General features: G+C 38.2%; 1 protein-coding gene across 1 annotated transcript in view; it reads left to right on the top strand.

Moving 5' to 3' along the window:
- The first annotated feature begins 367 nt into the window (after window positions 1–367).
- The window catches only part of ST18 (suppression of tumorigenicity 18, zinc finger), a 171504-nt gene continuing 159211 nt past the window's right edge, over window positions 368–12660 (top strand). The window contains exons 1-2 of the mRNA XM_009889179.1: window positions 368–406; window positions 714–849. Coding sequence (XP_009887481.1) covers window positions 368–406; window positions 714–849 — 175 coding nt within the window. The remainder of the gene's footprint in view (window positions 407–713; window positions 850–12660) is intronic.

The following is a 12660-nucleotide window of genomic DNA, read 5'->3' as shown; positions in this document are numbered from 1 at the left end:
GTTCTGAGATGATAAAGCAAATATAGTTTAATGTTAAGACAAAGTAACACCCGCCTCCTCCTCCTCCTCCTCCTCCACTGCACACACACACAACTTGTTTACAAAAGTGCCTTGTAGTGACTGCTGGTGGTGTCACTCCGTCCCATGCCCCAGAGCTATCACCGGGCCTCATGGGAGATGTGACTACAGCATCGGACATGGGACTGTTTGTTCACTCACTTTCTGTGAAGAGAGTTTTGAACTGTGTTTTGAATAGACAGCATTTTCTTTGTGTGGTTGGTAAATAACACAGAGCAAAGTTAGTCAGCAAGTTGCATAGCTTCTGCATTCTGATTCTTTGGAGCCCTTTTGTACCAAGCTTGACAGGATGTTTTTAACAGAATGTGACCTCACTGGGATACCAGAGGTAAGGAAAAAAGTTATTGGGGCTGTTGTGGAATATTTTGCACAGAGCTGACCAAAAGTACTGCTTTAAAATGCCTCTTGGAAAGAAGATGGTTTCACGGTGAGCCAGTCAACACCTTGTTCAGTGAAAATCAGTGTCTTTCACTCCTTCGTAAGTTATAGGAAGTCTTAATAAGATGTTCTATTTCCCACTTATGGAAAAAGATGCTGATTTGCAAATCTCAGAACAATTATGTACTTGCTCTAATGTGTTGAGCAAAGGCCCAGTTCTAGTGACAGAACATCATAATGTGTTCTTTCTAACACAGAACAGAATAAGCAGGTCAGATCCAGTTGTTCATCCAAGTCCTAGAAGCAGCAGTGCGAGAATCGGAGCGGTGGCAAACCCAGCAAGACCAGGCAACAGAGACCTTCTGGACACCCGTACTCCACCACTAGGTAAAGGTAAGAAGGAAAAAAAGCCCTCAAACTGGTATCAGTGCATTTTCTGAGTAAGATTATGCGTGGGTTTTCATCACAAGCATTAAAACTGGGGCTGCCGCTTGTAGTTTTGCTTGGAGGCTGTGCAAAGGGGGCTGTGGTACCCTGGGGGATGTGGGGCTGCGCGGGCACCCCCTCTCCTCCCTCTGCTGGTCAGCACCGGGTAAACGTGGCCGTGGGCGGCGGGGGGGAACCCGGCAGCTTTCTGCCACTGTGGGGCAAAGCCCTGCTTGCCAGCGGCTCTTCAGGGTTTCTTTAGTGTGTTGCTGATGGTTGTAAGCACGGGCAGCATTAGGATGTAGTGATGCACGATTTGGGGGCATCAGAAGAAACTGTTCAAAAAGTCAGGGGAGATGATTTTTTTTGAAGTACCCACACAGATGTAGTTCAGCTATTTATTTATACCGTACAAAAATATAGATTCATGCTGAGAGATCTGGGTGTTTTATTTATATTCATGATCTACAGAGTGTTTTATGAAAAATGAAAGAAAAATGCATTATTACACAAAATAGCTTCATGAATAATAGGCATCTTGCTGTTCTGAAATTGAATTAACAATATGTGATCTGCCTTACTATGTATACCAAGAGAACAACAAAGCTTCATTGTTTTTGTGGTCAACAATTGTTGTTATTTTCTAACCAGTACAGGTGACTAACAAAAAAAAAAAAAAGAAATTGTTTGGAGACACTGATAGAACAGTGAGAGGAAGTGAAGGTCTCTCTATTCATACTTAAAGACTTACATAACAAAGAATTCTAAAAATAGGCCTTTAAAATTGGAAAGTTTTGAGTACTGCTGACAATGAAAGTGTTCTTTGGTAAATGAGAATGGAAAAATTTGCTCATTTACTTATAAGTAACTAGAGTTGCTCTTTACTGTAAGGCACACAGAGAACTAGAGATTTGGTTTTTCTTGTGATCAGTTACAACGTGGATGGGTTGAACTTCATTTAATAGCACAAAAGATGCGATGAGCGTGTCACTGCTCCAAGTAAGACAGGGTAATGACTTTAGTTTGACAAAGTATTTACAGTGATACTTTTATAATGTCAAACTTGCTACTGTACTTTGATCCACTGGCGTGTGGTAGATAAGCTGCCAGCTCTGTTGTTATTAGAGCAAATATTTCTTCTGAGGAAGCTTCTAGAGACAGGCCTGTTCTCCAAAGCAGAAGTCTGTCAAATGGGGATGATTATAGTCACAACTTTGATATTTGTGTTGCAGTAATACTTTCGGTCTTCATCATGGGTCAGATGCTGGGTATTGTACAATACAAAACCAGATTTTATATAGCAAACAGCTAACGATGCAAACATGCGGCAGCAATTGAATAAAATAAACGTGATAAGTTATTCAGTCATAAAAAACACACCCAAAGTGTTAAGCTGGAGTTTTCTACAGCCATATATGTAGGGTTTTTTTAACTGATGATTTTTCATAGTGTCTCACCCCCTACAGGTAAACTGCCCCCAATAGTTGGAAGCTTGATCACTCTTTAACCCTCAGTCATGGAGGAGTTGGCAGGGTGGGATACAGTTTACTTTATCCCTGAATTTGAACAAGAGAGGGCAAAAGTTCAATAAAAGTAATCTGTTTAGCATTTATGAAAGCTACGATGGATGAACCAGTAGAGGTCAGTACAGAGTGCTGAAATGGAAGTGGAGTGCCAAAGCTTTGTGTGTTTATGCTCTACTTTCAATCTTTAACTTTTCCTTTAAAATGTCGTAAAGGCTTACAATCGCTTACAGTCAGTATTCCTGTCCTCTTGGAAAGACAGATTAAAAATACTTGGGATAATACAATAATGACAGACCACTTAAACAGTGTAGTTTAGGAAAAAACAAGCATTTTGTAGCATGTTATAGATTGCAGAGAGATGCTGGAAACCTTATTTTGTGGAATCATTATTGAAACCAATGTGTAATACTTATTACATATATTTCAGTGACAAATGTATCTATCTGATGGTTAGATTGCAAAAAATTAGGAGAAAGGGGATAACTTTTAGGGACCAAGTTTTCACATACTTGAAGTTAAAGGAACAAAAGGTTTTTTCTCATTTTAGGTAACAAATTTGGATAATTATCATTAAGTGTTGTTCTAAAGGTCTTTTCTTTGTGTATATACACATATATACAGAGAGAGGGAGAGAGAGGGAGAGGCAGACAGACTCTGTATATAAAGTTGAATTATCTTTTGTTTCACTTTTTAAAGCCATTGTTTGCTCGTGGTTTCCTTTTGTGATTTAAAGCAAGGAAAAGAATCACCGCGTATAGTCTGTGCATGAAAAGATCCCTCAACGTATATTAGCTGCAAAAGCTCATCTCTGAAAAGCTTCTGTTCAAGCTGATTTCTGTGGATCTAGAAAGAGCAATCTGCCTGTCCCCATTCTGTTTCCTTACACTTTAACTAAGTACTTTGAAAACGACCTTGCTATGGAATTGTAATTTTGGATATTAAAGAATTGCCAAAAAAATTATCACCAGATAAAGATGGTATGTTTTATTTCAATTTCAATACTGACTGACATCTGCTGTCTATGAGCTCAGGGAGAAATTTCTTAGTATATTCAGAGAGAATAGTACTATGCAAATGGGGAAAATTTTTGAAAATCCTCTTCACTTGTTCTGTTTACCTTTCATGCTCTTCTTTAAATTGATTATTAAGAAACCATACTTTCTTTTTATGTGCTTTATCATACGCTTAAAAGTGACAAGTAGTAGACAGAGACTCCACAACTCTTTCTCACTTGTGTTGTTGTGTGCCATTAGTCAGACAGAACAAGTGTGTGAATGCCATTCAGAGGACTGTAAGAGAGGATTACTACAGGGGAGGGATTCCCTGATAATTATAACTGTTATCAATGATATAAACTGAGGTAGGAAGGAGACAGGGATGTCATAAACTGCCATTGCATATTTGACCTGTGATATTTTTTCCATACTTTCGTGACTGTAACATCACATCACAGATCTTGCAAAAGATCTCTCTTTACAGGTGTAGTGGTTTTGGTGAAGTCAATGGAAGTCCTAATGTTTGAATCAATGGTCAGATGAGGAGCTCTAGAAGCTTGTTTCACTTTTTTTTTTCTCCTAATGCAAAGGAAATTTAGAAATATTCTCGTTTCTTTCATAACACAGGATCCAATCTAACAGTATGCCACATAAGTGATGTCATGTGAAATGACAATTTTCATTTTGAGTCCAGATTTCTTACCAAAGGCTTGGATTCAATTCTATTCAATTCAGTTCCGTTTGTCTTCATTTTAAATGGAAAAGTGGAGAAACAACTTGCAGTACTGATTTCACTGGTGGCTTTGATTGTGTTTTGAGAAAATAGCTTTGAATCCATAAGTCAAATCCACCTTCTTTCCCCAGGTAAACTTCTGATGTCTATACCATTTTGGCATGGTATATTTTCCTATTGCCTTTTTGCATATCTCATTTTTTTTGTTGGGTAAAAAAGAGTGTAAGAAGTATTTTGCTGAGCCGCAGTGGCAGTACTCATTTACAGCAACTGATACTCTTCATTAATAGTTGTTGTTGAGAGGAAACCCCCCCCCGCCCCGTCGTTGTCAAATGTTTTTTCTGAAAAGTAGTGCAAAGGTTGAAGTTAAGGTGGTTTTTATAATACTCAACACTCTTGTTTTAGGCAGTCAATGTTGAAGTCCAGTCCACAAGTCCAAGTATTTCTATCGCTTCAATTAAGTTTGTTGACATGTTAAATTTCATGAACATCTGGTCTGTTTTTTTCTTGTAACATATGGGATATTAACCCCCGAAATTCAGAAACCAAAATAATGTTGCTGAAAATATGTAGTTCAGTCAAGTATAACGTTGTGCTAGAAGTTTGTTATTCTTATCTGTGTCCAGACCAAAGATTGAAGATTACAGCAGAGCCGTTGATGATTAAGGAACAGAAGGGCTATCTTATAACTGAAGTTCTCAGTCTCTTGGTACATTAATCTTTGATATTTTCTTGATTGTGGTTGTTATATTCATACATTCTTACAGGTACAGTAATATATTATCATTTTGTCCCTCTTTTCTGATGTCTTTGATTTGTCTGTTTGCTGGTTTTTAGAAATTCTTCCCTGCAAAGTAGCTAGGCAGCTGGGGTTTATGTCTGTTTGGTTTTTAAGTCAGGGACAAATTTCTGCATTCTTAGTGTACGTGTGTATAGGGGTGATGTCCAACATTTTTGCATTATGGAGGTATCTGTCATTTAACTATAAAGCTATGTGTTGTCTTTAAGCATGTATCAAAAAATTGTGGCCTTGAGTCCAGACGGAAGTAGTACTAATTCAGTCAGTGGTGATCAGCAATCAAGATAGTGGCACTAGTGAAAATCTCTTCATATAAACAAGGAAACTGTGGTATTTGCACCAGAAAATGAGCTAATTAAGGTTCCTTACCTGTAATTATGTTATCAATCTGCAGATTGAAAAATAACCTAAAATAAATTAGAGCCAATAAATTAGAAGATAAATCTAGGCAAATAAATTTTAACTTCAAACATTCCACAGGGATAAAAAAGATAGATTTTTCACCCATTTTGTGAATAAAATGACATCCTAAGGAATTGCTGTAATTCTGGGAAATGTACTTTGCATCACAAGAAAACACCAATATAATGGTTTCATTTGTGGTAGTTCTACCATTTAATGAAGCATATCTATGGAGGTAACTTGGCTTTTAAGGTGCTTAAGGGATCAGAAATGGTGCTTTTCCCTAATTATATTAGCTTGGATAGCATAGTTGGGTTGAGGTTTTTTCACTTTATCCTGGAATTCTATTGGGAATTTGTTACTTGTCCTTTTCATTGCGTAGCTCAAGTCAATACCAGGTTTTTCTTTTTTCTTTTCTCCCTTTGTTATATGTCAAGAGTAAAGTTCAGACCCCAGTCTCTCCTTGATATTCTTTACCTCCCACTGAAATGAATAGGAAGCTGAACCCAAGTCTTGAGTCTTACATACCCTGGTAATAGAAGAAAACTGGTTGTACATGGTGGCCTGAGGCTGAGGACCTGTAGCCTTTATAATGTCAACATTAAATATGAGGTAGAGGTGGGGTTAAGGCTTTCCAGAAACTTTGAAAATCACTTCCTTTTCATATAAAATTTCTCAATCATTTCCCTTACACCTACGTATTTTTAAGAGGTCAATATTCACACTATCACCTTAACTGTAAACCCAATAAAAGTGAATTCAGCTTTTGTAGTACATATTCGTCATTATATTTACAAAGTCGTTTCTGCAGACCTTTATGTTTTTAACAAGTCTCTTCTAAAAGCGAGTCTTATGTTTGGCTCTACTCTTGGAATAACTATTTAATAAACAAATTGTAATACATCAAAAAGACCTTCCGTAGTATATGTTTGTGATTACTCAATGTACTGCAAGGGGGTATTAAGAATACGCTTCACAGAATAGAAAATATTTAACAAGTACCTAGTCTTACTTTTTCCTTTTGTACTTTAAGGACAAAGCTCAATTTTAATCGTATGCACTAAGTCTTCCCAATACCATAAAAAATACAATTAATAACAATATTATTTCACTACATTATTAGACTGTTCTTTGGGGATTTTATGTTGGTCCAGAAAAAGAAATGAATCTTTATGAAAACTTTTTATCTGTGTTTATATATATATTGTATTTTTATCAATACAGTTTATCTCTATCTACATATGTATATGAATATATACAGAACATTATGAAATTTTTGTAGGAAAATACTACTTGGGAGCACATTCATGGTTTCTATGATCTCAACAAGTTCATATTGACATTAATTTTGTTCCAGCAATTAAGATGTTAAACTTAATTAAGAAAATGTTTAATTAAAATTGGATGGAATATGGCTAAAAGTCTTAAAAAATACTAGCTGCAGCTTTAAACAGCACGAAGCAGTAACACATGTCATTTCCCATGAACCTGACTTACAGAAATATTTTATCTATCTTTCTCAGTAATAATTTTATTAGTAGTGCTCCTACGGAAGTGTTAATCATGTGATTTCATGTGTCAAAAATATTCCAGTTTGCTAGCAGATTTATCCTACTTCAGAGAAAATGTATGAGTAAAGATTTTCTGATAGCTTAATGTTGGGTGTAAAGATGTCCACAGAGAATGTGAATGCTTATACCTGGTATGCTTATACCAAGTTCTCTTGCAAAAAGGTGATTTGGAGTAGCATGGATTTTAATTCTTGACCAACCTGATTGCATTCTATAATGACATAACCAGATTGACTGGAGCTGTACTTAAGGAGAGCAGGGGATGTCATCTGCTTTGACTTCAGCAAGGTTTTCAGCACAATCTCCCATAACATCGTCGTATTCAAGCAGGGTTGTTATAGAGTAGGTGGATGGACTGCTAGATGAGTAGAAAACTGGATGAATCATTGAACTCAAAGGGTAGTGGCTAATTGTTCATTCTCTGTCTCAATGCCTGTGATATGTAGAGTTCCTCAAGGGTCTGTCCAGGAACCCAGTCTGTTTAATAACTTCATAAGTGTCTTGGTGGACACTGGGTTAAACGCGATATGCTGACAGTGATGAAGGCTAACAAAACACTGGACTTAATCAATGCAGACTAGCTAGTAGATCAAAGGAAGTTGTCATTTCCCTTTACTCGGTACTAATCAGGCCACATCTAGAGCATTGCATCCATTTCTGGATACCCCCATACAAGACAGATGTTGATCAACTGGAGCAAGTCCAGTGGAGAGCTACCAAGGTGGTTGGAGGCAGGAGCCTGTGAAGAGACTGCGAGAAAGCAGAGCTTGTTTAATCTTGAGAAGAGATGCCTGCAGGAAAAAAAAAAAAAAAAAAATCACGTTTAGGCAGAGCAATCCTGAGAAAATAATAGTGTAACAACTTTTGAAATAACATTTTCCATGTAAGTGAATAGTGTCTCCTGCCTCATAAAGAAGCTCACCCATTCCTATGCAGCAGGTGAGCTTGGGTTGTTAAGGAACTCTAATGAATCTATAAATGCAAGGAAAGAGACTCCCTTGCAGTTAGGCAGTAGGCTGCACTACTTTGTAAGTGCAAAATATTATTTTCACATGGGTACTAAAGGAAAATATAAAAAATCAACATTCTAAATGTAATCTGATGGTTTATCCAGGTCTCTGAACCTCCTGTGCCTGCTGCGAGGATCCTTCCTGCAGAGCAGCTCTTGCCATCGCTCCTGCGATGTTGGAAATTTACTCAGTACAGGTGTTTGGCTGGGATGGTGAATGCTGTTGGTAGGGAACCGATGGCCTATGGATTCTGAACTATGCCTTGGTTTGATTTGATGGTTTTGTTCTTTTCCCCTGAATTTTGTTGTGAATATTTTTGCTTAGGAATGAAGAAATGTGTCAAGGAGGTCATAAGAAATCTGACACATTTTTGTTTGGAAGTCAAAATAATAGAACAAAGGGAGTGGTTAGCAGATATTTGTAAGCCTGTCTTTTCCTTATGCCAAATCAACATGACTGAGATCGAGGACAGGGAGCTTAAAGGAAAAGGAAAGGGTTCATGAGCTCTGTTGGGTCATTGGTAGAAAATACTCTACTTGGGAATGTGACATGCGTTGTAATCAATCTTCCACTGCATGGATTTATACTTCGCAAGATATTAGGAACTGGCTGGGAAGATATCAATGTGATCAGCCCTGGAACGGACACCAACAGAGTGGTACCAGGATGTTTAATTTGTCCCATCCAGATGTTCTCCTGTTAGGCCAGGGGAAGCATTTCTCCCCCACCCGCTTCCTCCTGATTGCAGAAGCAAGTTTGATATATGCATTGTATGTTTTCAAGTTTGGTTTGTTGTCCTGACTCAGGCTGTGCTGATCAAAGGCAGGACTACCCAGCAGCTACCCCTCAGGCAGCACTGCTTACAGGACTTGCATAAATTTTAATCACATTTTCTATTTCTTTCCTTTTTCCTTTTTTCCTTTTTGATGTTCATCTTCACCTCTCTGGTTAACTCTTTCCTGCTTCTGTCTCCTCCTAAAAAACAACCAGCCCCAATTTCTTTCTCCCCACTGGTCCCAGCATTGCTATATCTCTTTGCCAGTTCAGTATTTCTGATATCATTGATGATGTACTCGTGGACTTGCACAGAATTTCTGCTATCGTTGCCTGGACACTGTTGACCTTGAGCGACTGTACTCACCAGAAGGTCCCCAGTGCTCCCCTTCAACTACCTGTGAAGTTTGAACATTGATCACATAACTTTCCCTCAACTGTTTGTGAAATCCAGCCATTCTTCACTGCACTATCTATAAAGCTTATTAGCTTCTCACTTTGTTATGTCTCTAGTTTCTTATTTTCTGTTCACATTTGCATGGGTAGGGTTAACATGTCCTATTCAGTTAGCTTTAACTCCAGGAGGGGCCCAGGCACCAGCCTCATTGCTTTCCTGAGCCCTGCAGTGTACAGTTAGCAGAAAAGATAGGTAGCAAACCAATGAATTTAATAGTAATTGGTGTAACTATGTCGCATCTTCACTGTCAGTAAAATGGTAACTCATATGACTTTTCTGTTTTAAACATTGAATTTAAAAATTAACAGTGCAGCGGCACAGTCATACTTCAGTAATCTACATATGTGATTTCCATGACTATGTGATCACCAGCCAGTGTCGCATCTAGGACTCAGTGCAACCTGGAAATGAATAGAAGTGAGTGCACATTTCCTCTGATGTGTTTATTCATTCCCGAACCTCTCTGCTTCAGATCACAATGCAGCTGTGGTACCATGATGCGGGTCTGCAGAGGGAATAGGGACACAATGCAACAGCTTTGGAGCAGCTCAGAGCACTCAGGACCATGTGTACTGCCACTATCATGGTGAATGGAATAGGAGATAAGGGCATGGGTGATGACAGCTAGTGATGGATGGCTGAAACCTTTCAGGTTCTTTCCATACATCCTGGCACAGGAATCTGTCTTGTCAGGGCTACTTGGGAGTTAGAGTGCATGCATGGAAACAGGAGCAAACTCTGCCTAAGTTCCAAGCTAATGGGAAATGAGTAATCTAACATTGTGTGAGCAGGTGTCACAGCAGTGACTGTGATAAGTAAGCCTTGCTGCAACCTGGGTACTGTGTCACATTTATTTATTCTTGTGGTGGTTGTTTGAGAGTTGGCTGGCTTGATATACAGCAGAACAAGGTCTCATCTTGGACCCTGTCAAGGCAGACCTGGTCAATGACAAAGAAAGTTTTCTTCTGGTTGTCCCCGGTCACTGAGGACAGGGGGAAGCAGAGCAAGTAGGAGCAACTGAAGTCACAGCTATCAATGCAACATCAGGGTGGGAATAAACACTTGCAAACTGGGTGCTGGAAAAGTACCCAGTTCTAATTCATGGCTAAACCAGATGACTTGAGGTCATCTGTTAATCAAATGAGAATGTGCTCTCATTATGAGAGACTGGACCCCACCACAGCTGGAAGGAAAAAATCACAACTGGAGTACTATAATACTCTGGTATCAGGTAAAGACACAGGACTTAAAAATCTGGTTTTGATCTTTGAAAAAAAACCCCACAAACAACAAACAACAAACCAAAAAAAAAAAAAAACCCAACCAAACCCACTTTCCTAAATGCTTTTAATTTGAGACTTTAGGAAAATGATATTGATGCTGCGCATTGTTATCTCTTGTAGAGGTCATAGTCAAACTCGATAGTGGGTATGTACCTCTTAGAAACTAAAAAATGTTGAACTTAGCGTTTTTGAATAATTCTTTAACAATTTTGAAATAACATTCAGTTGATTCATTTCTGTATTATTAAATCTTTACAGTACTTGGCTGCAAGTATAACAAAAAAATAGCTTGCATAATCATTTCTGTGATTATAGCATCTGATGCCCAGTTACAAGAAAATCTGTGCAGAAGGAAGAGAAAATGCAGCAAAACCTATTCACCTGTTTATATAATCCTATGGTTAGTGCTATTACAAAGGCATCAGGTTTATTTGGTAATTTCTGAATGCCAGATTTCATGAGCGAAGTGAATGAAGCACAATGGACAATGCTGACTAAAGATGAGAAGATAATGTCTGTTCTTGTAGAAAATAAAAAGTTTTAGAGTTTTTTGTATGAATAAAACTACTTCTGTTTCTGAAACAATACTAGGGTTGCGAAGAATTTCAATGGATTTATATAGTTGGATTACAATGATATTCTTGGATGGTTTTTGTTTCTTTGTTAAACCAGGGATCTGATATTATCCAACACTCCACCAAAGATGTATTGCATATGGTTATAGTTTTAAAACTCCTTTGTAAGTTCTGCTAAAGAATTGGCATTGCTCATTTGATCAGCTGACAACCTGAGAAGTGCATATACAAGTTCAACAACTGCATCAAAGAATGACTGAAAAAGGACAACCTTGAAATTCTGAATTCCACAGGTTTGAGATACAGCTGATTTGGAAACATAAAATCTTGGAGTATCAGTATTTTATCTGGGGACTCACTTCACTTGGATGGACTGTTCTTAGAGACCTCTTTTGGTGATCTGCTCTCATTTAGCCCTGGATATTTGGTTACTAGCCTGTGGTGATTCTGAAAGAAGAAAACTATGGCAGACTCAACCCCTCTATGAAGTGTTTTCTGTATCGTACTTCAGTATGATAAATCAGTGTCATATACGAGTGTTATGTAAAATTACTAAAAAGCAGAATTCTTTCCTTTTTTTTTGGAACTTAACAGGATGTAACTTTCCTTTCTGTTTACCTGGACTATGAGAAAGAGAAGCACATTCTCCTCCTTTTTATTAAGCTTTTTAGCATGGGAACGTTCCTCAAACAAGATATACTTGGAGCCTAACAGATTCCGTCTCCAAAGGGAAAACACATCCTATTCTCAACACACTATAATGAAGGACTGACTCTAAATTATTTGCTTCTTGTCCAAATATCAAGTAGATTTATTTAACTGAATAAAAAATGGTCCTGAATGCTCAAAGTACTTTTGTGAAATAGAATGTATGTTACACATGTACAATGACAGAGGGAAAGGAAGAAGCAGAGATTGCCAAGGACATTCTGAGAACATTTATTGATTGGAAACAAATCACCGGATTTTTTTTTATTTTGTTTTGTTTTGTTTTGCTGGGTTTTTTTCTTCCCCACATTACATGAAGTGGTCTCTGTCTGGGTGTAATTTTTACTTTTTAGTGCCATCTGCACCTGTGGCCTTTGGACTTAATGTTTATGACAGATGGACTGGACTGTGTTTGCACCATTTAGTGTATAATCCTTCTGTATGTATCTATGCCATGCTAGGCAGTGGCACTGGCCCAATGGGCATATTTATTAGTGCAGACTTCCTGTCTGCTTCCATTGTTCTGTTGCAGTGTCCTTTGAGCCTAATGGACCTTGCTTTGTGCTGGGCCCACCTACAAAATATTGTTCTTGATTCATGCCAGATTATCTGTTGCAGACGCTAATTTTATATTTTTTTTTCCTCCTTTTTTTCTCTAATGCGTTTGCCAACTAGAACGCTTAAAATGGATCAATTCCATATTGTAAATGCTCTTCCTCTCCTCTCAGCCTGCAAGCTTCATTTTGGAACAAGCTTGCTAGCTTTGTTTGTTACTATCAAGATGCTTGATAAAAAGAAGAACCGCTTCCTCTGAAAAATGTGGCATCTCCTGCTACCTGAGCTCCCGCTCTACTGGAAGTGGAAGTTGTTCCCAGCAAAGTGATGCCTCCTGTAAAACAGGGTGTAAGAAGTGCAGCCCCGGCTGTAAGAGCCTGCTGGCCCGTG

Source organism: Charadrius vociferus, unplaced genomic scaffold (assembly GCF_000708025.1).
Source record: "Charadrius vociferus isolate BGI_N301 unplaced genomic scaffold, ASM70802v2 scaffold347, whole genome shotgun sequence".
Taxonomy (NCBI): Eukaryota; Metazoa; Chordata; class Aves; order Charadriiformes; family Charadriidae; genus Charadrius; species Charadrius vociferus.
The sequence above is the reverse complement of the archived record's forward strand: the minus strand, read 5'-3'. Positions and strand labels throughout refer to the sequence as shown.